The sequence below is a fragment of the Lissotriton helveticus genome, chromosome 1_1 (assembly GCF_964261635.1).
Source record: "Lissotriton helveticus chromosome 1_1, aLisHel1.1, whole genome shotgun sequence".
NCBI lineage: Eukaryota > Metazoa > Chordata > Amphibia > Caudata > Salamandridae > Lissotriton > Lissotriton helveticus.
Window position 1 is genome coordinate 1,416,947,030 of NC_136057.1, and position 27,541 is coordinate 1,416,974,570.

At 42.4% G+C, this 27,541-nt stretch overlaps 1 protein-coding gene across 1 annotated transcript in view; it reads right to left on the bottom strand.

Moving 5' to 3' along the window:
- LOC144764134 (potassium channel subfamily T member 2-like) overlaps window positions 1–27,541 on the bottom strand; it is a gene marked incomplete at its 5' end in the record, with an annotated part of 1,271,238 nt that overhangs the window by 404,691 nt on the left and 839,006 nt on the right. Inside the window, 3 exons of the mRNA XM_078650285.1 lie at window positions 7,018–7,126; window positions 15,382–15,490; window positions 16,913–16,976. Of these exons, the coding sequence (XP_078506411.1) occupies window positions 7,018–7,126; window positions 15,382–15,490; window positions 16,913–16,976 (282 nt within the window). The remainder of the gene's footprint in view (window positions 1–7,017; window positions 7,127–15,381; window positions 15,491–16,912; window positions 16,977–27,541) is intronic.

The window sequence follows — 27,541 nt, forward strand, 5'->3', positions numbered from 1 at the left end:
GGGTCAAATCAGGCTTTACTGTTGTGCAAGATTAGAAATCTGCAGTGATAAATACTTATTCTAATTTTAATGTGTACAATATTTTCTTTTCCTGCCAGAAAAACGTAAATAAGCGATGCAAACATATCCCATGACATCTCATTAAATAGTACTGCTAAAAGTGTTTTCTCTCTTTAATACTTTTTTAAACACCAGTTAAATCTCCAGCGAAGGGCTGCTGCTAACAAGACAAACACTTTCAGCTAAAATTCATGATTCATTTGATTTAACTATCTCCCAAACACAAATATTAGCACACAGGACGTTTACAAAACTTTATAATCCCAAGGGGTAAGAATTCCTCTCTATTAAGTCCTACTTTGCATCCACCAGCTCCTTACATTGTATCCCTTTTCAGAAGGTAGACTTTATCCCTTTGGCGAAATCTCTCCTTGATGGGCCTGTAATCAGTTCTCCTTAGACCCCTATGATTTACTCAGCTGCTCTTACCATGCTTCTTGTAATAGAGGGTTCTTAAGAAGCCGAAAAGCATTTCTGTTGCTGGCATGCAGTTGAACTTTTTTTTCTCAAGGCTCTTATTGCCCTGTTAAACTTTTCACAAGATGGCTGACTCCAGGTGAGAAGTTCGGGCTATCCATAAAGAATACATTTGCATACATTGAATGTAATAGAACTCATGTATTCAGTGGTGGTCCTGAAAATCTTACATGGACCTCGTTGACCTTGGCCGACATTGGAAATCCTTGTATTACTGTTGTGAGATATCCTCTTAACAAGGGCGCCCTCTTTTAAATTTTAGAGGACCTTAAAACCTCGATTTTTTCAGTATTATACCTTTCTTGCGAATTGTTACCAATTAAAGCGACTGTTGTATTTTATAGAGCCTATATTGCACATGCATCAGCTTCGAAGTAAATTATATGTGAATATGCTTGTATATGTGCTACTATGTCCGTGTGGGTGCATGTGTACCTTTGGTGGGTGTGGCTAAGTTTGTGAAACTGTCCGACACCTCAGTTGTGAATGGGTGTGTGTGTCTACCTTTGCGTAAATGTGGTTGTGTGTGTGTACCTGTATGGGTGCCTGTGTATTTGTATACATAGGTGCGCGTCAGTTTAAAAATATTCGCTGTTAAAGTTTAAAAATATTCGCTGTTAAGTTTAAAAATATTCGCTGTTTACTGTCTAGCCCAACTGACAAGTTTAAAAATATTCGCTGTTTACTGTCTAGCCCATCTGTCAATAATTGGGGGAGGATCCTGAGAGCCATGGCCAATCAAGAGGGGGGGAGCTGGGTTCTTGTACAAATAGGGGCTCCCAGGTTCTTCAAAAAAGTCAGTATAAAGGTGATTAGATCTGCACCTAACATCTGGCAAAGTCTTAAGGTAAGGTGGGGGATAAAATACTTTTCCGACTTTGCCCCAATTTGGGATTCCCCGGGGCTTCCTGATTGCCTAAAAGACAGCCTGGCCGCTCCAATTGAGCGTGCAGGTATCCTGGTGTGGTCCGATCTAATATCCTCAGATGGGGTCTTACCGTGGGAAGTCCTGAGAACAAAGATCGGAGACAACTTTTCCAGCTTTAAATTTTTACAACTATCTTCATGGTATGCGGCAGAAAAGGAGAATACAGTTGGAAACTATGAGGTGGAGTTAAAGTTCCAAAATATAGCCCCCATGAAGAAAGAAATAGGGCTATGGTATGACAGCCTATTAGATAGGGAAGACACTGAACTACCTGTGAAGCCCATAGGAATCAATGGGAAATACCGATTCGGTAATTACCGAATCGGTAAATACCGAATTCTGCAAGGGTGCAGGGGGTGTCACTTTGACACCCTCTTGCACCCCAAATACAGGCATGTGTGCCATATGGCACACAGACATGCCAGGGCATGTCCGTCTGTCACATGGCATAGGTGTGCATGCACACTTGTGCATGCACACCTGGATTCGGTATTTCACCACCCAATTGAATTGGGTGGTAAAATACCGAATTTGAAAGGCCTTTGGGACTCAGAAGAGTCCCACCTACATTTGGATTTACCGAATCGGTAAAAATACCGATTCGGTATTTTACAGAGTCGGTAAATTTACCAAATCGGTAAATTTACCGAATCTGTAAAATTAAGGCCCCTACATGCCAATTCTTAAATACCGGTCGGTAACGGCCGAAATCGGCCGTTACCGACCGGTATTTAGGCTCCTACATCTGGCCCTAAGGCTGATCTAAACTCGGTCTGATGATTACACCAAGCCTCGTACAAAGAAGCTGGCCTGGTGGGGCCGAAAGCGAATGCAGGAACATTGACCCAGGGCGCCCAGGATCAACAGGGTCTGATATGTTACGATGGCAGACGCTTACGGTGGTATGAGGACTAAAAAAAAAAATACATAGGTGCGCGTCCATGTATCCATATTCGTGTGGCATATATGTGAGTCCAGCTGAGTAGAGTGTGGATGCCCTCTTCAACTGTGTGCTAGTTTGGTTGTGTGCATGTATGTTGCGTGCATTACTGCACATGCACGTACAGAGGTGTGTGTTGAGCTGTGAGGGCATGGAAGGAGTGCAGAGAGAGAACATTGGCTGCTTGAAGTCTGCAGAACAAATCTTTGAATTTCTAGTGCAGTTCCCAGGGCAGTGGAGAGTGTTGGAGAAAGTTATGTTTAAGAGATAAATCCGGGTAATGATGAAGCTATTAACTCAAGAACAGAGACACGGGCAGAGCCCAGAGGAGCCCTCTTTGACACACAAGGCTCAGGTTTTGCAATGAGCTGTCAGTGGGTCTGTGCCACGCTTACTAATCAGAAGAGGAAGAAAGAGAATCAGGGAGAGAAAGACAGACAGAAGAGAGGGAAGGAGAGAAGAAAGCAGACAGCCGTAAAGTAAGGCAAAAGAGAGAGAGAGTGAGACAGGCAAGAGAGGGGAGAAAGAGTGAAGAGGCAGATGAGAAGGAAAACAGATGGAGAATCACCGACAGAAGAGAGGAAATGAAAGATGTAGAGAATAACCATAAAGTAAGACAGAAAAGAAGGACAGAGGGATTCGGAGAAAGAAAAGAGAGAGAGAAGAAAAACGGAGATAAAGAAGTAGAGAAGAAGAAAGACAGATAGAGAACAGCAGATAGAAGATACGGAAGGAGAGGGGGAAAGAAATAAGCATTAGGAAAGACATGAGAGACGGAAAAGGAGAAAAACAAGAGAGAGAAAGGAAAAGAGTGGTAAACTGAGAGGAGAAGGAAAAGGAGATGAGAGCAACAGGCAGAAAAGAAGAAAGGAGAGGAGGAAAGAGTCAAGCAATGAGAAAAACAGGTGAGAAGGAGATAGAGATCGAGCCAGACAAGAGAGAGAGGAGAACGAGTGATAAGTGACAGAAAGCTGGACTCATGCCACCAGGAAACACAAGGACAATGCCTAATGAGTAGAGCGCTTAAAGCCCTAGGTGACATCCGGAATGTTCCTGCAGACACATTATCACATTTCTGTGAAGGTCTCGCCCAAAGACAGCTCTCAGCTGTCTGTTGTCGAAGACATAATGTTGACGATACGAATACTTACACTGGTCTTTGGGCCTGCACATTGTTTACCATTGGATGGCCTTCTTGTCAGTATCATCTGTTTGCTTTGCATTTAATGGCTTTCCTTCCTCTTCCTGTGTATGTCCCTCCCTTGGGGTTTAAATGCTTGTTTAAACTTTGTTTGCTTCCCAATTAACACCGCTGGCAAAGTTTAGAAACTAACCTGAAAGTTGCAAGGGCTTTGACTTCAGAACTTCGCAGACCTCAGCGTTTGAAGTGATCATGGTCAGACTACAAATAAAACGTGCATTTGTCCTGTGGGATTCATTTTACGAGGCTTGTATCTATCGATTGTACCTCCCCGAGTCAATGGCCAGACTACTAGATGACTAAACACGGCAGAGAGGATTGAAAGAAGGTGTGTTAAGCATACAGGAGAGAATTCACAGCAGCAAACCCGAAGAGGCCACACTTTTGGCCTGTAGTAGCCCTGCATACATCCTGTTGGGAGCTCTTTGACGGAGAGTCCCCACAACTACTTGAACCCACTGGGAGCCAGCAAAACAAACCAGCAAAAGTGCCATCCTTATTCGAAAGACAGAGGAGGCCCAAAACCAATCAGCAAAGGTATTTAAAAAAAATCTCGCCATCTAGACGTACACAACTAAATATCTTTGGTTCCAGTTGGTAATGTCTCCCAAATGCCATCTGACCTAAACCACCCTTCACAAATGTAATCCAACTCGCAGCAAAAGAGTCTAATGCAGTACGTAGAAAGGCTCTCACCATCATCATAATGTTTGTCTCACATCTTCTCCCTTCCTAATTGAATCAACCCCTCCCTGATCGCATTGACTATCTCAAGATTTGGATAACTTCACTGCTGTGTAAATAGTAGAGCAATCTTTGACTAGTAAACCTGTCCACTGCTGTCATTGCTCTCATTAACATGGCTCATATTTTGTGTTGCTCTCAGTGGTAAATCAACTAATAATTATCCATGTTGTGTAGCACTGGTTGTCTTGTATAGGTACAGGTTGAAAGCCTTTCCAGTCTGTCTAAAGTGGATGTATGACGGTACAACGCGTACCGTTACAACACGTACCTTTACGACGCAGGTTTAACAACGCAAGTCGTTACAGTGACTTGCGTTGGGGGGCGCTGGATAGTGAATAGTTTAATTTACTATTCCAACTCCAGTCCCTGTGGATAGTAGGGAAGGTGTTGGATAGTAAATTAAACTATCCCCTATCCTAGAGCGCCCTCCAGTGAAAGTCGTTTTAACGACTTTCGTTGTAAAGCCTGCGTTGTAACGGTACCGCGTTGTAACGGTTCCGTTGTAAAGGATGTTTCCCGTCTAAAGTATTTGCAAAAGGTGTCCATGGCCTCTGGAATGAACACATATCAGTGGAAAGAGCCCACTCCATGGTCCTTCATATGACATGAATGAACAATTTGTGCTTTATTACATCAATGTTTGTGGAGCTCTCTGTTTCAGAGTGAGAGTGCAGCTCATTCATTTTTCCAGCGGTCATTCGTCTACATGTAAAAGCACCATTTTGTAAGCGTAAGTGACCATTTCCACTGTTCGATGCCTGATCCTCACTTTTATCATTGGGAGGGTGAGCGAGCATGTCCGCTGTACTATACCATGTTTGTGAGGGTAAGGAAGCATGTCTGCTACTATGCCTGATTTCAGGTGCCATGTTTGTGAGGGTAAACAAGCATGTCTGCGGTACATACTTGATTCTGGTTGCCATCTTTGTGAGGGTAAGCATAGCATGCATGTCTGCTGGTTTACATCTTTGAGAGGGTAAGAAAGCAAGACTTCTGTTCTATAAGTAATTCTGGGTGCATCTTTGTGAGTTAGGCGAGCATGTCTGCTAATCCACTATTCATTCTGGGTGCTGTCTTTTAGTGAGAAAGTGGGGCCATCTGCTAGTCTATGCCTGAGCCAGGGTTACATTTTTGTAAGGTTAAGCAAGCATGCCTGCTGCTATAGGCTTGAATCTGGGTGCTATGCAAGCATGTTTCCTCTTCTACATCTCATTTTGAGGGCCAGCTATATGATGGCAAGTGAAGGTTATTGCTGTCCGTATACAAATATGTTTGTCATTGTTTTGAGGGTAAGAAAGCATGCTTGCTGGTCTATGCCCGATTCTCTGCACCACCTTTCACTACACCCAAAGACGTTAACTGCTAAGTGCCTGATTCTGGGTGTCATCGTTGTGAGGGGGGAGTAATGTTTAAGGAGACACCTCACTTATTGATACTGAAATCAGCACTGGCTTAAGGTTTCAAGACAATAATAAACTTTCATATGTATTGAAAACGATGATAACTTATGTATTGGGTACTAAAAATACCTATTGACATGTGCTCTACGATAAATTGGTTTCACATCCTTAACAGCTTCGCAAAGGACAATCCTAGCTTGGAGTTCCAAGGTCATGATTCGAAGGACCTCTTAAATTGATCACTACATAGGTGGATACTCAAAAAAGTTTATATAGGTATTGATGATGTAGTGAAGCATGTCGGTTATACAAATGGGTGCTTTAATTTCCCAAAATACAGTGGCAAAACCAATATTTTACCAGAACCATGAAATACTGAAAATATCCCATGGTTCCCTGTAAAACATGGGTTTCATCATGATAATGTCAGCCCCAAACCACTCTGCAGACCTCCACTGTCAGCGCTACTAGGATCATGTGGCATAGAGGACTAATTATGTGGCAGTGTAATCTAAATTATTTGGAAATATAGAAATTATGAGACATTCTTTGGCAGTATTATTTTCATACATTTCAGATATAATTCTTTCTGTGTGAAATCTGCAAATTATACCCCAAATGTAATAAATCTATAATCTTGCAGTAAACCCCACAGTCACAGAATCACATCAATACTGGCTGTCACCGCCGTTGTTTTATCAAAAATGAACCAATGAAAGTTAATCAAGTCTGAGACATTATAATTCCAATTAATGCCGATTGTTAGCAGCCCTTTAAAGAAAACATCCTTTTCAAACTACATGCCCCCAAAATAAACATATACTATTCAACATATAAACAAATAACGTATTTCATTTGGTCTTTTATTGCAATATCAAGGTTCCGCTGATATTTACAAACCATTTGGCTCCGGCCTCCTGGTTGATGATGTTACCATGATCCCTTGATGGCAATATTGGACCATTTGATATATACACACACATACACAGCCACACACACACACACACACACACACACACACACACACACACACACACACACACATATATATATATATATATATATATATATATATATATATATATATATACACACATATATATATACATATATATACATATATATATACATATATATATATATATATATATATATATATATATATATATATATATATATATATATATATATATATATATATATATATATATGTTTAGGTTCTAGTCTAGTCTATGACATTTGCAGCTTCCACTACTGTACTTACTGCCCCCTGGAGGTGTGGATCAATAATGTGATAAGGGTGGAGGTGGCGGGACAGACGCAGTTTAGAGCCAACATGGCATACTTAAATTCTTCTTCGCAGACCACGTGATCTGTAGAGACAAAACTCATTCGAGTGAGTATATGAGGGAGAAAGAGATAGAGAGAGAAAGGTAATACAAAAAGTGACACAGTGGTACCTTAATTAGACAGATATTATTTATAATTGTTGTTCTAACATGGTACACAAAACTTGAAGCTGATAATATATAGAGGGTAAAATGTTGTTTATTACCACTGTTTGGATTTTAGTGACATTTCAGAGGTTTTTTAACACATTAATATGTTCTAAGCATAATTTTAGCACAAAACGATATGGGCAGTGGACCACTTTTACACCTTCAAAGCACCAACTCAAATATCACCAATATTTATATATACTTGATCTTTCAAAAAGCGTGCAATTTTCAAATACTCCCTGCCCTGAGAGTATATCCCAAGTCCTTGGGAAAAATCAATGTTGTACCAAACTTTGAAAAGCACCGCCAACAAATTTTAGATCTCCACCATGTGTGGTTGACAAAGTCTAGAAGCAAAAATGTTTCAAAATGAAAGACGCTGTATTCGTAAATGCAAAAAAGTTCAAGGTTCCTTTAATAATCCATTTGAAGTGCCACTTCAAATGGATTATTAAAGGAACCTTGAACTTTTTTGCATTTACGAATACAGCGTCTTTCATTTTGAAACATTTTTGCTTCTAGACTTTGTCAACCACACATGGTGGAGATCTAAAATTTGTTGGCGGTGCTTTTCAAAGTTTGGTACAACATGTTCTATGCATAAGAAACCATAACTTCCCTTTAACTACGTTTTTTCAAAAGAATTTATTTGGGATGCTATATCTCATTCATCTTCCATAAAACCAACCCCCACTGCACACACCTTATGACTGTGCACAGTGGGGGTTAGTCTCAACCCCTTCAGCTGTACGCAGTAGCCACAGGCACTCAACTCCTTCAGCCGAGGCCTGCTACATAAAGCCTTGGGCTGTGCACAGTGGTGGTCATGCATTGCCTAACTTTTGGTCATTGCCTGCACCCAACCTCCTGTGCCTCTCTATCATGTTTGTTTTTTCTTTTCAACTTTTTAGGATCTTGTGAACTTTAGGTCTAGGTTGCTGGACCCGAGACTCTTTTGCGGCTCTTTAGGTTAGCAAACCTGTGAATTGGATGGGATGGAGTACCAACCCTTGCTCCCTGTGGTCACGGGTGGTTGTGGTTGCCTCATATGCCATATTTTTTGCAATTTTTGTGACCCAGGGGCAATGGTCCTGGAACGATTTTTTGAGTAATTGTTGTCATAGGAAGTGTGAACAATTCAAGGGTTGCACAAAAATCAAGGTTAGCAAAAGAGCCACGCCCATTCAGCCGGAGGGTGGTAAGTTGTAGTATGTAGCAGGTGGTTCATTTTGGAGTTCCCAAATGTAATGTTAAAGCATTGTGTAGTAGCTTGCTGTCATTTACAGACAGGAGGACATTTCCCACTGTAATGACATCAAAATTCAATTGACATATAGTTTTGCTGGTAAAAATATGTAGGAAGGTGGAATCTGACTATATGGTTACCCCCACTTTTTGCCTGGTGTTTTGCTGGTTTTCGACTTAGTTGGACTGGGACCCTGCTATTCTGGGCCCCAGTCTATCTGATTTCTCTATAAAAAGGACTCCATGTACCAGATTGGTTACTGGGTCACCCGTGTGAGCCCCAGTATATGGTACTTTAGGAACCCAGGGCATAGGTGCACCCAAGGCCTACCAGGGGCTGCAGCATGTATTGTGCCACCCCTTATTAGCCTTCCAAACTGACACCACAGGTCTGTACTTACAGCCTGGGTAAGGTGGTGGAATCACCCTTTACTTAGATATATTATACCTATATCTATATCTATATATATCTATATATATATATATATATATATATATATATATATATATATATATATATATATATATATATATATAGACACATATTAACCTATAAGTCACTCCTATGGCAGGCCTTGACAATCTTGGAGGCAGAGTGCTTGGTTTTGTGTGAGAGGGTGCCGTAGCATGAGCTGAGCACCTCTGCAGCTTTCGGAACCATCTCCTTATAGCTGTTCTATGATATAGCCATACCATATACTCTTAAGTGCATTATAATCCTTGCTGTTAATGCCAATTTTGGTTTTGCCGGTTCAAAACATGTCGTGTAAGGTGTCAAACACTTTGGAATACTACCTGCCCCCCCCCCCCCAGTTCTGGCGGCGGGTGTAGCATTCCACCCTTCTAGAGGGAGAAGACATGTAGTTACTGATAATATGCCCTTGTGAATTCCCATAACAGCCCAGGTTAACACCAGAACCTGGGCTGCTATGGGAATTCACAAGAGCATATTATCACGCTCATTATCGCTGCTGTAGCGGCATTTTCCTGCCGCTAAAGCGGCGATAATTTTATCGCCGTTCTTGATAATATGCCCCTTAGTTCTCTACTTGTGGCTATAGTTGTACTCAGTGCGAAGATACCCCTGCAGGGGTGATTTGTGTGCGATAGCAAATTAAAATAAAGTAAACTAAATTAAAGTATGGTAAAAAAACATTATTGGGGTTCTTTGGGGTCCTCACATCACAGGGCCCCAGTAGCACTGCTTCCTCTGCAGTAATCATAGCTGTGCCTCACACTGAAATCACAAAATGTATGGCCCATCACCTTTGTTAACCCCCAGTTATATTCATGTATTCACTGGAAAAAACACTATTGAAAACTGAGTTATAGTTCTGGCTCAAACATGACAAATCACAGAAAGTCACCAGTTCCAGTTCATGTGGCAACCATAACTCATGCCACTCCACTTTGCTGCATATGGCATCACAAAGCACTATTGACTACATCCCTTTTTAATTCACTACTGACATCAATGATAACAACTTTACTTCTTGGCTTTGAATTAAGAATTAGATTTCCTAAATATGAAGTCTTGTCATATGACTTTTATTTTCGGGTTCCTCTCCTTTTCTAATTTAATTGAATGTTTTTCTCTTGTCTTCCAAATGTCTTTCCTCTGTATATTACCATGTTTTTTTTTCCTTTTTGTGTTAGTGCAACTGCTTCAATGTTTATTCTGTGAAATTTACAATAGTTTTTTTCTCCAACTTTTGGGGGTGATGATATAAATGCATTCAATTTGGTTCTTCGTGTTTCGCCTTTGATGTTGTTTTTGATGGGTGTACCCAGTTATGGGCTTTTTTGTATTATAACTCTGCAGCACTATTTTTTGCTACTTGTCAACTGTGTGTTTTTTCAGTGAATATAATATTTGTTTAATGTGCTTAATTAACACCCACTACACATTTGACTGCCTGTTGCCGGTTGGGCTCAGTGGCTTGTTGTGAGCCTCAGTTGGCTGAGCCGAGCAGTGTTTGGCTTCAGGGTCTGTCCTCCGACCCACCTGGGTCAACTATCACCTGTTGCACATGGTGACCGGCCATGTGCACCAGGGGTTGGTTGGTTGGCCAGGCCTATGGCCAGGTCCTGTGTCAAATCTGCTGTTGGCGACCGTCCCCTGCTGCCTTGGTCTTTGGCTGTGCGCAGCACCGACTGGTATTTGGCCAGGCCATGTACACAACCCACCCTGGGACGGAGGACTATCCCCAATGCACACAACCTTCTGACGTAGGCAGTGGGCCTCGCCCATAGGGCCAAGCTGGGGTCAGGACCTGTGCCCAATCCACTGGAGTCCAGCAACCCCTGCTGCACACAGCTAACAGCTATGCAAAGCGGGTATTGGCTGCGCAACAAGGGGGTCTGCGCTTAACCCAATATTCTTATATCTCTCTATGATTCTGTTCCATAATTTCCTTCATTAGGGACAGAGATGTCAGTGGTGATGTTATAAGTGATGCCATCAATTATGTCACTTGTGATGAAATCAGGGATGTCACAGTAATCGCAAAGGGTGGCTTGAGTTATGGATAGCAGCTACAGTGAATTTCCCTGATTTTTTTAGTAACTTTATATTTTTTTGAAAGATTTGCACGTAATTACCATGCATCACTTTACTCAGTCTTTGACTATGCGCAGTGAGCATTGTGTGCTGGACCTGCTAAATGGCAATGCCATGAGGCAAACTTGCTGCGGGCCGCAACACCCACTGAAAATGGTCTAATCTGTGTGCTATGGGGGTTGCCCATAAGACTGACTTCAGGCAGGCCCTGTGCTCAAGCTGAAACGAGTGGCCATCCAATACAGTACGTTTAAAAATATATATTTTTGCAGTGAAAACAAATTCAGATACATTTTTGGAGGATAGCGGATACCTAAGTGTAACTTTAAACTCACACCTATAGTGGCAAATTTACATTTTACCACATGTTATACCCGTTAGTTTCTTAGTACCGGGAACCAGAACCACCAGATCATACATACGTCTTTTCTGGGAGCCAGGGATGAACCACAGAGCCTTATAAATGATTTAAGAGCTTTCATTTATTCCTGAGAATGTTTTACTCCACATTCAAACAGTTCTTGACTTTCCCACCCAGAACACTGAACTTCTTGCCACAGAAGATCTATGCAGCAAAGGAAACTCTTCAGTTTTTTTGCTATGCTTTTCTTTTTAGGGGTAGACTGTAAGAAAAACAAGGTGATGGATGGATTGCTTGAATTATTCTCAGCCACTGTCAAGTGCTCTGGGGCATTCTCTACTCTATCGTTTTTGCTCACCATGCCACTCTCGACAAGCCCAGCCTTCTGCAAATTAGTAACGTGGTGAAACATTGCAGAAGATATCCTGCACGAGCAGCAAGAACACACTGATCCTTGCTTTGAACTGTGGGTTTCCATTGCCTGCCGTTCCACAAGGTGATCTCTTGCAGATAACAAAGTGCAAGAACATTGAAAGATCATGTGCTTCTTCACCACAAAAAGTGTACAAAATATTTTTTTAATCTATTTCTTTGCCCATTCTAGAAGTTGCCTTTATATTTTGTTTTCAAATAAAAAGTAAAAATACAGAAAAAAAAACTTTTTATAAGGAAAACGGCTCTTTTTAGAGCACACTTCTGTTTAAATAAGAAAGAAAGAAAATATATATTTTTTGATTTGTATATCATTAAAAGTGAGCGACAGTGAGTGATTCTGATGGTTAGGAGAAGAGATGAGCGAATGAAACAGCGAGTGGGAGTGCCTGAAAGTGAGGAAGTGAGTAAGGCGTATTTCGCAGAAGGGGGCTAGCTGCAGGGCCTGGGTTCTGGCCAACCCCCACCATAGGGGGCCAACCCACACTGTGCATTGCCTTTAAATGTATTTATATTCCTACCATGACCATGTAAATAAATGGGGCTAATAAAGCATGTTATTTAAAGTGGGTGCACGACTAACTCAAAGATTCACACATTTATTACGACAGTGAAAAGTTCAAATGCCCTATTATTACCACTGTACAGCCAAACCAACATGAGAAAAACACAGTTTCCTGCCTCACAGGCTGCATGTTACCAAATGACTTCACACCCACCAGGAAACAACTCTTCTAGCCGTCATGAGGCTTCTTCAATGTGATTTTACCCACTGCACACATGTAATCCCTTACAAACTATTTTTGCTTAAAAAATTGTTTTATTACAGATGGACATGAAAAAACTCCAAGGCTTAAAAAATAAATGCAGACCTGCAGAGTGTAATATGCTATTTATTACTGTTATCGGGGGAGGGGCATCCTGGTGACCTCAAGCTTCGCCTCTCTTCAGACATGGCTCCTCCCTACACGCCACAGCAGTAATAGCTAGCTTGTAGCACACTGAACATTGGAGAGAGAGGATGTATGACGGTACCACGCGTACTTTTACAACGCGTACCATTACAACGCTACTTTTACCACGCAAGTCGTTACAACGACTTGCGTGGAGGGGCTCTGGATAGTAAATTTTTTAATTTACTATTCCAACTCCAGTCCCCGTGGACTCTAGGGAAAGGAGTTGGATAGTAAATTAAACTATTTACTATCCTGGAGTGCCCCCCAGCGCAAGTCGTTGTAACGACTTGCGTGGTAAAAGTAGCGTGGTAACGGTACCGCGTTGTAAAAAATGCGTGGTTACCGTTGTATACCGAGAGAGATAGAGAGAGCACAACCATGGGCATTGACCCACCAAAATGCCACCTGTGACATTACAGCTCAAACCATTTGTTCTCTAATTAACGTTTGCAAATCAGAAGGGGGAATACTGATAGCCTCACTACTAGAAATATATTCTAAGCAATGCGTTCCTATTGCTAGTTATCGGTGTGGAATTATGGGTTTATGGTGATTGTCGTTAACTGCAGGTCGAGGAGAATCACCTTTGTAGGAGTCTTTTCCTTCTTCCTCTTTCAACCCCCCATTTATTTTTGTCACTAATACATGGCCTTGCTGTATCTTAAGGATTCCATTAAGATGGGCCTCCTTTTGTTATGGCTATCTATATGGAACAACCCCAGGGCTACTTTCTCACATTACATAATCAATGATTCGGTCGTGGATATCCCATGGATCACTAATTTTAAACAAAATGTTACTATTTTGGGTAAATTAAGTTTCTTTGAAAATCCTTTGAGGCTGTAAAGAATACTGTGAAGCATCTGTTTATGGAAAAGCGTTGTGCTAAAAGGGATAGTTTAGAATTAAGCAAACCGCTTGTTTGGAAATATTCCACTTTAGAAATCAGTCCTGGTCCAGGACCTTATTTAATGTATGTGACTAATAATTGGAAAAGAGCCCTATAGTTACAGCTGGCGCCGTATGTTTTATGCTGTGTTTTCCGCGGCGCTAATATGGGAACTTGGCAGAGAAGAAATGTGCTTGTCATAATGTTTCAACCCCTTTGGTATCGCTTTGTTCGCCCTACGTTGGCAGGGTAAGCCCAGACGTGGGTCCCTTGCTCACTCTACCATTGGATTCAAGATAGCCTGGCTGATGAGGATTATGAATCCGAAACCGGTCCCAGGACGCTTGTTTCCGGTCCAGGGAAGAATGGCTTGGCAGTTCGGGCTGGACTGTTCCCAGGAGGCATAGGGTCAGACTGATTTGCATATGGCCATGTCTGAACTGGGGTGGTGGAGTGAGCTAAAGAATGGTGATGGATTACACCCAGATCAGTTGACTGGGGGTGAGCGTTTGATTTGCTCAAACGCTCCCTCCATCATCCCCTTTGGTATCGCTTTGTTCGCCCTAGGTGTGGCAGGGTATGCCCAGACCTGGGTCCCTTGCTCACTCTACCACTGGATTCAAGATAGCCTGGCTGATGGGGATTATGAATCCGAAACCGGTCCCAGGATGCTTGTTTCCGGTCCAGGGAAGGCATGGCTTGGCAGTTCGGGCTGGACTGCTCCCATGAGGCACAGGGTCAGACTGATTTGCATATGGCCATGTCTGAACTGGGGTGGCGGAGTGAGCTAAAGAATGGTGATGGATTAAACCCAGAACAGTTGACTGGGGGTGAGTGTTTGATTTGCTCAAACGCTCTGTCCATCATCCCCTTTGGTATCGCTTTGTCATAATGTTTCTTCCCAATCCTTGTTGCACTTTATGGTATTTTGTACTATTTATTATCTCTTTTTAAAAAGCACAATTTTAAACAGTGTAGGGTTGCCCTCAGATTTCTACAACTGCTACCCAGCACTGATGTATGTTTAGGAGCGGGTAGTTTTTTCAAGGCAGCTGTGTCATATTGTAAAAGTCTTGATTTTGAAACTGGAATATTTTTTGCATTAATTTACTATATATGATTGTGTATTCTGTATGTTTTATCTTTCTTGACTGTCAACGACATTCGAATAAAGAGAAAATTGAATTGACTTAGCAGCTCTTTTGACATACAGTGACAGTTTACCACTTGTCACACTGCTGCTCAGCCTTCTCCTATTGGATGGAGAGAAAGAGAGAGAGAGAGAGAGAGAGAGAGAGAGAGAGAGAGAGAGAGAGATTGATTTAAAGCCTGCAACACATTTATGCCAGCTGTACCCACTGAGCTATACTCAGCTGCAACACATGTATTCTTGCTGCACCCACTGAGCTATACTCAGCTGCAACACATTTATTCCTGCTGTACCCACTAGGCTATACTCAGCTGCAACACATTGATGCCAGCTGTACCCACTGAGCTATACTCAGCTGCAACACATTGATGCCAGCTGTACCCACTGAGCTATCCTCAGCTGCAACACATTGATGCCAGCTGTACCCACTGAGCTATCCTCAGGTTCAATGTATTCTTTTCAGCTGTGCCCACTCAGAAATCTTCAGCCCTAACACACCGAGGACAGGCCACCCTTCTGCTCAACTTTGAACTTACCTGCGAATTTGATGTGGAATTTGTTCTCAGGTTTCAGAATCTGAACATACAGGGGGCAGTTTGGAGCAAAATCCTTTACTGCCCAGGCCCTCAGAATGGTTTGATGATCCTAAGCGAGAGAGAGGAAACACACAAGAGATGTCAGTGGCACGAGGAAGACTTCCCTGGCACCAGAAATAGTCATCAATGCAGGCCCCAACACTGTACTGAAGCGGACACACCAACGCATGCTGGGGTAGTAGGACAAAAGTAACCCAGGCAGGCGGCATGCAACACCATAGCGGAGGGGGCGGGGTGCCCATGGTAAGGGGTACAACAAGTGTGCAATATGTTGGTTGATATTGAGCTCGGGGGCAGGCAACATAGCTCAGTGGGTTGAGCGACTGTTGCAGATATATTTATGATGTTGTTAATCAGAATCTCATATATAGAAATATTGTCTGACATAAATATTATATCGTCTACAAACATGTCTTCCCATTATGCACAGATTTTCCATTGTTATATCCAGTGGGGGCGGGATGACGATAATGATCACAGACAATATTCTGGCAGTGACATTCTGATCTTTTCACCACAGCCTGAATTGTTTTTTTTGGTGCCAAAATAATATGTGTTATTATTTCTCATCAGGAAGAGCCTCGTTTGATTAACCTTGGAGGGATGAAAGGCAAAGCTGACCAGGTATGTTTCGAGCTTGGAACAGACACGGATACACAGGTCGCTGCAGCAGGAGCTATTACCTGCCTTCAAGTATGTAACCTGCAAGGTGCACACTGGTCTATACATGAGGCACATTAACCCACTTAGTTATATAATCAGGATAAGAACTTCTGACCAGTGGGTTAGAGACAGATTCCTGCAGCAGGCACGTAACCCACAATGCTGGATCAAAGGCCTCACTGTGTCCCAAAAAGGTCAATCATAGATAGGCCTTTGGGCCTCCCACTTCACTTGGCACAACCCAAATGGTCGTAGGGGTAGTAGGGGTGCTCTAGGCTCATGGTGGCCCTGGACAGGGAGCGTAGGTAGGGGGCCCCGGAAGAGAGGGTCCAGGCGGGGCGGAGAGCGGAGGCCAGTGAAGAGGGGGGTCAGGGTGTTTGGAAGTGGAACAGACCCGGAGGCCGCCAAATCCCTGCCAGGGGCCGCCACGCAAATATGTATCCATCCTCAGAGGATTATTATATTAAGGATATATATTGGCGTAGTGGCCCCTGGGGTTTGGTGGCCCTGTGCAGGTGCACAGCTTGCACATGCCTAAGGCCGCCCCTGGGGTAGCCTTAATTCTGAAATATATGATGGAGCAAGTGGGGAAGGCCTCGGAGGCAGAGAAGAGGTCCTCATCATGCAAACGGATCCAGTGACCACTTAAACTTGCCAATGTATGTGAGAGGCTCTATATTTTGGAGTGTCAGAGCTGAAAACGGCTCTCCTTTCACTAAACGTGAGGACTTGGCTCCCACCTGGACAGCTACCACAAGTACAGAAGTATGGACCACAACACAAATACAACACTGTTGAGGGAACGTACAGCAGCCACCCGATCCATGTCAAACCGGTTACTGAGGATAAAACAGGCCTCCGCATCGTCCATTCTTCAGCCGGCCAATAGGAGAGAAGGGAAATGCGGCAGGGGGGAAACAAGGTGGGGTTTAAAGAAGAGAGGGGGGAAGAGAAAAGAGGGCATAGGTTAGTGGGGGGAACATCCTTTACAAGCAACTTTTACAACGCACTACCATTACGACGCAACGTTTACAACGCAAGTTAATACAACGCATTGCGCTGGGGGGCGCTCTAGGATAGGGAATAGTTTAATTACTATCCAACACCTTCCCTACTATCCACAGGGACTGGAGTTGGAATAGTAAATTAAACTATTCACTATCCAGCACCCCCCAACGCAAGTCGATGTAACGACTTGCGTTGTAAAACCTGCGTCGTAATGGCATGCGTTGTAAAAGCATGCGTTGAAACGTCATACATCCGGTTAGTGGTGGTAGGGAGCGAGCTGGAAAGGGAGAAAGCTCTTGCGTCTAGTGAGAGAGGTAGTAGGGAGCTGAGAAATACCCCATATATGTGACCATCGTTGGTGTTATGGTAACCAGTCCCTGGGCCACACATGCATTTGAGGCTCTCACAGGGATGCACATGCTAAGACCAGTTTAAGGTGGCCACCTCCCTCTGGATCATTGCGCACGTTATTTTCATTCCTCGCCTTTCGCATCATAATTTAATGAATTCTTGGTATTGCAGTCATGTTTAGCTTCGATTGAACTAATTAGATTAACACACCTGAAAACAATGATTTATCGGAGAAAAGTTCAGGATTGTAGACAGCGTTCTTAATGATCTCGAGACAGGCGGTCACCCTAGCATGGTTGGACATCCCTAGTCCTTCAGGACTGCAAAGATGTCCTGCTTCCAGGATCCTTGTCATGAATATTTCTGAGATAATTTTACATACAATAGATCTGAATAAGAATCATTTACCTATTGGTCACTTAGAGTCCGCCATCAAATGAGTTCCTGACCTAAGATCTTAAGGTTGCCTTGATTGATTTAGAGGAGGGTGAATGGCCAAGTTTCATGGGGGACCCCAGCTGCCTCCACTATCAGAAACCTGTGACCCAGAGCTTATATTCCACAGGCTGCCGGTGATGGTAGCAATGTCCTTTATCAAGCAGGGCAACCACCATTTACGTCTCCTCCAGGTTCAGAGAAAAATAATGGGTCTGCTGCTCAGGGAAATTGATTTTTTGTTTTTCTCAAGCAAACATCTATATTGGAAGTTTTAAAAGCTTGTTTGAGAAAAACAAAATAAATGGCGAGTGGGCCACAAAAATATGACATCTGGTATTGAACAGTGTGTGCATGTAACCTGCCTCACTCGTGAATCCACTGCTGGCACAGAGATCTCCGCCAGACAGACAGGGTTTTTGAAATATGTCAGGTGATCCTCCGTTTGGTAGTGGAGGTAAAGGTTTATACTGAACTAGCTGCCTGCCTTAGTCTAAATGGCCCCCTTGTTAATTATCCTGAAAATCCTACAGGTTTTCAGGCTTCATGGCTTGGGTTGAGTGGTATTTACAACAGCAGAATTGGTTCCCCCTTTTTTTTGACACATTCAAGGCTATTCACAAAGGTAACTTAAACTTCAAAGTAATTTACACATGTCATTTAGTAAACCAATTTTGAGAATGTTTACTACTTTTGGTTAGTCACAAAGTTCGAGTGTAAAGTTATGCAAAAGTGTAGACTTACACATCGCCACCTCTGAAAAAGGGGGTACAGCCAAATTTAAGGGTGTAAGTTACTACTGCCAAAAAAGAAACTATAGTAAGTCCAGCACCACCCATGGTCAACCACTCGTACTGCAAAAATAATGGAGACAGGGGCTTATAATAAAACCCCATACGAAATAATGTTAAATTAATTTATTTACAACATTGAAAAATAGAAATAATATATTCTAATGTTAAAAAGATATAAAAAAAAGTTCATTATTTAATCCAAAAATATTTTAACAAACTTTTTTGAATATATAAATTAATGCAACATTAGTTACAATATTATAATTTAGCTACTTGTACTTCATTCTATATATCATTTTTCATAAGAATAAAATAATACATTTTTTGAATTTATGTGGAAATCTAATTTTTAATTTAATCTTCAGAAAAAATAATGTAATTTAATATATTTAAATTAATTAAAGATTTAATTAAAAATTAAGTTTCTACTTCTGTGGCATTGTCTCTTTTATTTTACAATTAAAATAAATATATAAAACTAATTTAAAATCAATAATATAAAAATATTTATACTAATTTATTATAAAGTTTAATAAACCTTATACATTTTCCATATACCTTACCAACTGGGGTTCTCCAGCCTGACTGTGGAGTCTCCTTTTGGTAAAGTATAGGGGAAAAATAAAAAAAAAGTATATTTAACTAAAAAGAACTACTACTAAACTTTCTAAAAAATGACCCCAATATGTTCCCAACTACTATGCACCAGCCAGTGTCCATCTACAAGGATTGTCAATTGCACAGCTTTGACCCCCAAACCAAACTCTGTTTTTAAAGAGCAACATATTTCAATGTACTGCTCTTAAATCCAATAGTTTATTATCAGGGTATTTAATTTATGTCCCAATAGCTTACTACCCAGCTCAGGAATGGGCTGATCACAAGCATATCTATTCTTTGCCCCTGCTTGTTATACATAAGCTACCTGAAAATATGCAGAATATATGGTAAGCTAAGATTCACCAATCTTACCTCGTGAGCCGTATGCGAAATAAAGGCATAGAGGACATCTCATCGAGCCGAGAAGCAAAGTTGTGTGAAGCTGTGAATTTGCTTCCAAGAATTTCATAAAATCATCGTCAAAGTTTTTGTTAATAATTGTGGCAAATAGTTTGTAAAAATAGCAATAGGAGGGCATTGCTCCGCTTTAGCACGATTTTGGTGGCGGGGTTCTGTTGTGCCTCTCTGAGGTACTGGGCTGGGACCTCCCCAGCTTGAGGTTCTTTAATTTTGACTCCATCTTACATTTGTCGTCATTTTGTGTTGCCTTTACACAGGCTGCTCTATTCATAAAGTGTCTCTGCCCTTTGGACTGCAACGTGTTGAAAACCCCCTCTGTCCTTGTTTTGAAAACCAATCTCAGACACCAGCTGGCCTAACTGCATACAGACATGTCCTGCCATTACTGATTGACCTATAGGTGCTGTAATTGAATGACTTATGGGTTGGGCAGAAACACACTTAAGGGGGACGTTCTGGTTACATGATGCCTTATTTGAATGTTTTCCTATTGGCTAATATTTTGCAGATCTTGTATGTCCATATTAGGTATTTTGCATGCTTGCAAAAGCTAGGACTGCCCCTTACTTTTGTGCTGAGTTTGTAACCCTAAGCATATAAAGGCCTCTGTGTTCTGTACTCTTTAGACTGCCTCATTCAGTTGCTAAGGCTCCTGTGTGACACAGTCTCACTTAATTAAGTTTAATAAGGATGTCTTTTCATATTTCAGCTTCTGTGCTAACTTCTTTATTATCAAGTACCCCTGAGAATGAAGATTTCAGGTTCTTCAAGCTCCGCAAAGCTGGCCCTGCTGCATGTTATGGACTATGTAGGAAGTAACATATACAAAAGCCATCTTATGTTATTAGGGTTCACTTTGGCCAAAAGGGATATCGCCAGAGCCTGGAAGGCTCCGAGGGCGCCCTCGGTATCTGCATGGAAAATGGCCTGGATTTCTGTCTGGGTCTGGGAATCTCCATCTTCATGGCCAGGGGGTGCCTGCTTAAACATTATAACATCTGGAGGAGATGGGCGGAGTACCGTGGCCTAGAGCTGGAAGCTGTTTCAGTAGCCAGGTCCCCTGACTTGTCTTCCCTCCCATTCTAGTCGAGATACAATATCAGCCCTTGGATACTGGTGTATCATATCTGGGGAGACGAGACGGTTCTCTTGTGGTGCTTCTCTGGGGTAGGTGTGAGTGTGACGGGGGGTGCGTTGTGGGGTTTTTGTTTTATTTTCATTTCTGTTAATATTTCAAATGTATTGCTCTTATGTTTTCCTATTTTGCTATCGAAACTGTCAAAGTCAATTCAATGTACATTCTACATGCATCAGTTGCTGGGTTACAGTGCTCTGCGCTATATTTGTTATTTGTCAAATAACATCTGTTCTTAAAAAAAATAGCAATAGGGGGATAATTAAACAGTAAATTGACTTTCTCTGCTGTAGAATTTTGCCAGTCAGTGATTGGAAAAAGTATTAATTTGTAGAATTTCATAAAATTGTTAATTTCACTTCATTACACTCCCCTGCCAAGACTATCCCATCTCCACCCAATGAGTTATTATTTTCATGCCTGTATTTGAATGCTCTACTTCTCTTTCCTATCCTAGAGCTTTCTGTCTGCTCTGATTGTCAGAGAGTTTTCTCTACAATTTTACTTGGTTGTTCTTCCTTTATGAGTAAATGAGTACCTCTTCTTCTTAATACCTTCAATAAGTCATCTAATTCTTCTTCAATTACTTCCACTTAAATATTCATATATTACAGGTATATGTCCTCTTTGACCTCTTATATTCTAAAACTTGCAGCCTCTTCTATATCTTTTTGGGGTTTACCTTCCTTAATCACAATAGTCACACTCCTTTTCTAGTGTCAGATGGTACATGAAAACAGGTACATTTTAAGTTTTCCAGAGCAGAGTGGAGGCAACAACTGTACAGAAGATGCAAATGGTGTTTCAGTCAGAGGGGCAGGGGTTGAAGGAAATAGAGGTTTCCTTCCTCTTCCCAAACTTACTGATGAGAACTAGCAGAAGACCCTTGCGCCACTTTTGTGTCTCTTTAAACATGGGAAAAGTGACGCAAAAGTGGTGCAAAGGTCTTGTAAATCTGCCCCACAGAATCTGCACAATTTAAAGGATTGGAGGAAGAATATCTGGGGTTTCATATGGGAGCGAAACCAGCTAGGTATCTGTGGGAGAAACACAAATTCTTGATGTGCACTCAATGGAACAAAGTAAGCCTCAGATTGTTAGAAATATATGCCTTCGTTATGGGGGGGCTCAATGTTGGAAGTAATATTTATTGAACCCCGTACAACCTTACACCTCTTGTTTGGAATTTATCAGATGCGATAATTATTGCCGAATTAAAATTGTGCTCTAAAAAGGAATTATAACGTACATTTTGATGCTTACTGCACCACAATCTGCATGTACTGATATTTTTCCAAGAATTATTTGCTTGGTATTGTAACAGGCAGAGGATTTGCAAAACAACAGGCTGCAGGGCATGCTAGACTATGAAAATAATAATGGAGTGAGCACCTATTTTCAAAAGGTCTCGTGTCAAACAATGAGCCGAGATCTTGGTCTTACTGTCAGCTAGACATGTGAAGAAGGCTATTTAATGTATATTTTCTTCTATAATCATTTGGTTAAAGGAAGAGCATTTTCCCTTCTTGGGAGGTATGCTTATGAACAGCCCCACAGCCAAGACTCTAAACTTATACAGCAGGAAGCCAAGTCCTTTTTTTAGGTGTGGCCTTCAGCAAGACCTTTTGATTTACTAAAATGTTATATATAGTTTACTTAGCAGTATCGACTTTCAACAAGCCCGCTTCATCCTTTGGGCTTTTGTTGTGTTCATTCATTTTTATTTACTACACACTACAGCATATAGCATGCAATAGGGGTTAGCCCACGTCCGCTATTGGCTACCTTCTCTGTGAGTGGCAGCATTCTTTTCTTTCACAAGGAACACACCCACACACAAGGTAGTTCCTTTCAGTATCATGGACTACTATGGCAATGTGTGCATTTTGAGACCCCAAAAAATCTTTTTGCTTTTAGCTATTAATTTTTTTCACATTGGTAAGGGCCAGGCAGTTTCCCCAAACAAATATGTAACCGAAACCATTACAAAACCAAATAAGCAGTGATAAAGCCAAAGGGCTGCCAGCCAACTTCAGACTTATTGTCTTGGCCAATATGTCTTTAAGTGCTGCATCCCGCGATGCTTGCATTTGCTTGAAACTTTATGTTTGTTGCAAGAGGTGGTACACTAGATGACATCTTGATAATAGGAAGGTGCTGGCAACAATCAATGATATTTTGATCCCCGGCTTTACCTTCGCATGCAACAGTATAGACCTATCTCTTGGGAACACTACTGCCATATACTGTAGGCAGAGTGGTAAAGATTGTTTTCTCATGAAAAGCACAGGCGTGGGTCCCTTGCTCACTGTGCCACTGGAACCAAGCTACACGTGGCTGAAGAGCTCCAGTCATTGTGAAACCAGTCTTGGGTTGCTTGCATTCTGGTTAATGGAGAACTTTGCCCCGCATAAGGATAGACTGCTCCCATTGGAGCAAGGTTAAGATTGATCTGCATATGGATAGGTCCAAACTGAGGGGTAACAGTGGGCAAAAGAACAGTGGGTTGGAATGCTACCCAGGGCTATTGCCAGTGGTTTAACTTATTGTAAGCGTCCTCCCATCACGTTTTGTGTGTTTGTGGTGAATCTGTACTTACATAAATGTACTCAGCTTGACAATGCGGAACTAGACAACATTCTGCATACAATATTGTAGCAGGTCAATATTAAAAACTAAATAATGTAGTCGCAAGTCAGTTTTCACAATGCTTATAGCATTGCATACTCTTTATTCTGATAATTTTGTAAGGTAGTGTAGTTTGGAACATGCTTGCACTGTGACTGCCAATCCACTTGCGAGGAAATGCTAGGCGTGGTATCCGCGTGTGACCATTATGTAAGGTAGTGTAGTTCGGTATATGCTTGTGCTGTGAGTGTCAAGTCACATACGATGAAACGCTAGGCGTGTTATGGACTTGCAGCCAAAATTCTTGCGAGTTACCGGTTACAACGCCAAGTGCAGGATAAGCTATTCTGAGGTGTAGATGAAGGAAAACAAGGAAACTCTGTGGCCTATGTGAAGATCCATAGCTGGGTACTCTGCAAAATATTGTTCACATACTAAACCTTTGTACACCACTACTGTCATGTTTTTTTTAATTGCTTGTTGTTAAAGGGATTTACACAGGGACAGCTAGAAAGAGGATAGAGCTGGGCAAATGGCTGCTTATTTTTAAGAAAGACAGAACTTAAAACCAATCCATTCATCAGGAGGGGGGCTAAATTACAAGAGGTAGATCAGGGCAGTCACTCTTTGGGGAGCTGGAAGTATTTGCGGGGGCGAGCAGACTGGTACTGGACTCGAACTCAAACAATGTGGAAATGAAAATGTGTCCTTTTACTGGACACCTGCCATTCTTAACACAGCAGTAATCCTCAGATTCTTTAAAATAATATTTTTCATCTCTGTGACACCTGTTTGTTGCAACTTCAACGATTACATCCTGGGGGGGGGTCAGAAATGGTATTCTGTGTATGAATTTCTATTATTTGAAATCAATATTATTAATTAAATGAATGTAGTGTATTCTAATTTTGAGAAACCACCCAATTGCAATGCATTTCTGCTTAGTGCCTTACCGTTGTACACCCAGATCTCTTCGCTTTTCCAGGTGGCAGCAAATGCTATCAAGCAGTGACTGCTGAGCTACATGGAAACTATCCTCTTTTTTTGAAGAAGTGCCAGGGACAGCTTGTGACCTCTAAGAACAAGGGCTGCTGTCTAAAGCGAGGTCATGATAGACAGGGCCACGGGGCACTGATCGGAGGGTTCGATGAGCAGAGAGGTCTCCATCCACAGAAGGCAACTTCACCATGGCTTGTGTTTGAGAGGACCAATATGTGAAGCCTCCAGGAGACAACAAGGTTTTTAACAACATCTTCAAAAGGTGCATCAGGTCAGAAAAGTTAAATGGAACCAACAGGCTTGTGAAAAGGACAGCTGTCAGGCCAAGCTTCTCAAGGTCCTGGGATAGTACCACTAAACATACTCTAGAGAGTGTGATGGTTAATGGGGTCTTGAGCCTCCACAACGTAACAATGTGTTTTGAATGTACGCGTCCTCGTGGCTGATAGAGTGTCATAACAGGATGCTATGTTCACCTCCCTGTAGGCACCATGTGACCTAGCTAAAACCAAAAAAACAGCCCTCATTATGATACATTGTGCACTCACTGGCATTGCACTTCTGCTCTTTACCCTCTCTGGGGTTAGGCTGAAGGGACTGGTGGAGGGTGGCACTTACCTTCAGCTGTTCGTCTTTTAGCTGAGTGGACGAGCGGCGTGCTGGTGAATTCATTCATAAGCGTTTTTGCTTCTTTTGCTGGGGTGGACTGCTGCTGGGCTACATGTTGATTCAGTGGCTGCTTGGCTGCTGTTTGCCCACCTTTCTTCCTGACAGCTTTATACTCTGGTCTCACTGCGAGCTTGGCTTTGGTGAAGTTATGAGTATCCTGCCTCTAGTTTGTTTCTGCTATGCATTGTCATTGTGTGCCCGTGTATATTCTCTAGCCATGAGGTAGTTTTGCTTGAGTTTCTTATGAACAATTTTCTTGTTGATGCACTTATATGGTATTACAGCTATGGCAGGGCATATAGTGGAGACTGCCTCTTTGTAGGCCTCACTTCCTTGACTATTGGTTGATCTGTGCTTCAACCTAGATCTGTTCTTGGTCATGGTCTTGGCTGTTGTCTCCCCATGCTCTTTTGTCAGGACTCCTGGGTGTTGGGTCTGGCTTTTCTTTTGTGGCTTTCCTTTGTTCATGTTACCGGCCAGTTACTTTTTGTTCCGGCTTGGTTAAGGCTTTTTCTGGTCTTTGGTTGATTCTCCCCTGTTTTCCTTTTCTCATACTAGACTTGAGGTGGTGTGCCTCTTTTCTGCCTTCTTTGGATCTGGCCAGTTTGGCACTCTGGCCAGCTGTGCTGGACAGCCTCTTTTTTGGCTACTCTCTCTGTTCACTACAGTGCAGAATGAGTTGTGTGTACTCAATGCCTCTGCCTGGTGGTTCAGTTACCTGCAGCTGTTTTCCCATCTGCATTGCCTCTGATGTTATGTTATGTCAATTTGTATAGCTCACTAATCGCCCATGAGGTTATCCAGTTGCTTAAGCAAGTGTGTAGGCATGTGGTTACTGTGGAGTTATGCAAAAAGCCAGGTCTTCAGCTTCTTGTGGAACTCAAGAACTGAGAAGGGGGCTCTCATGTGTTGTGGGAGGTTGTTCCATGTTTTCGGTGTGGTGTAGGAGAATGAGTGAGATCCTACTCTGGTTTTGTGAATGAAGGTGATCTGTAAGAGTGAAAGTGAAGCTGAGTGTGGGTCTCTGGCAACAGGAGTGGCCGGTAAAGGTAAACACAGTAGATCGGGGTGGGGGGGGAGTCGACAGACGACGAGGAAAAATGACATTAAAAAAAAGAAAGCCACTCGCCTTGCACTCACCGCATCGTCGAGTCCGCAATGCGGCGAGAGCAAGGTAAGTGAATTTCTTTTTCTAATGCTATTTTCCCTCGTTGTCGTCTGTCGACTCCCTCCAAACCCCACCCCTCCCCCACTTACCTGCACTGGCCGCTCCTGTCTAGCAGATTGGTGAAAGGGAATACGGTTGTTAAGGTATGAAGGGCCAGTGTTACATAATGCTTTATATGTGTGCATGAGGAGTTTAAATTGACTTTATTTGGGAATGGAGAGCCAGTGGAGGTCTCTGAGTTGGGTTGAAATACGGGTGTGGTGTGGGAAGTTGAGTAGTCTTGCAGCAGCGTTTTGGATTGTCTGTGTAGTAGCTGCTTGCAGATTCCAGTGTAAAGCGCCTTGATAAAACCAAGTCTACTTGTGATGGCTGCATGCGCAATGGTGCATCTGGTGTCCCGTGGCAGCCACTTGAAGATCTTTCATAGCATGCATAGGATGTGGAAGCAGGCATCGCTCACTGTGTTGACTTGTGCGTCATGTTGAGCTTGTCATCCAAGATGATCCTCAGATTTCTAGTGAGGTCGGTGAGTGTTGATCCTAGCTCTGTCACCCAATAGCTGGCAACCAACAGGGAGGTCCTGTTTCTGAAGACCAGCACTACCGTCTTGTTGGAGATGAGCTTCAAGTTGTTGGTTCTCATCTGTTCTGCTACCACGGTCATGCAATTGGTGAAGTTGGCTCTGGCCATGGTTGTCTTGCTGGTGAAGGAGAGTATGAGTTGAGTGTTGTCAGTATTAATTAGGGTGACGCCTTAGGATCCGATGATGTTGGCAGTCGGAGTCATATAGACGTTGAACAGGGTGGGGCTGAGAAACGATCCTTGGGGAACTCGGCAGATCATGCTCTTGGTCTCTGATGTGAAGGGCGGCAGCCTGACATTTTAGGTTCTTCCCATGAGGAAGTATCAGATCTAGTTGAGAGCAGGTCCTTCGATGCCGAGCTTGAAGAGTCTTCTAAGGAATGTGTTGTGGGAGACAGTGTTGAATGCCACAGAGAGTTCAACCAGGATGAGGGCCACTGTTCATCCTGAGTCCAGGATGGTATGGATGTCATCAGTGACTGCGATGAGTGTTGTTATGGTGCCATATTTTTTTCTGAATCCCGATTGAGTGTTGTACAGTAGGTGGTGGTGGTTGAGGTGGGTTGAGAGTTTGTTGATGGCCTTCTTTATCACTTTGGCTAGGCCAGGGAGCAGGGAGATAGAATGGAAGTTGCTCAGTTGGCTTTG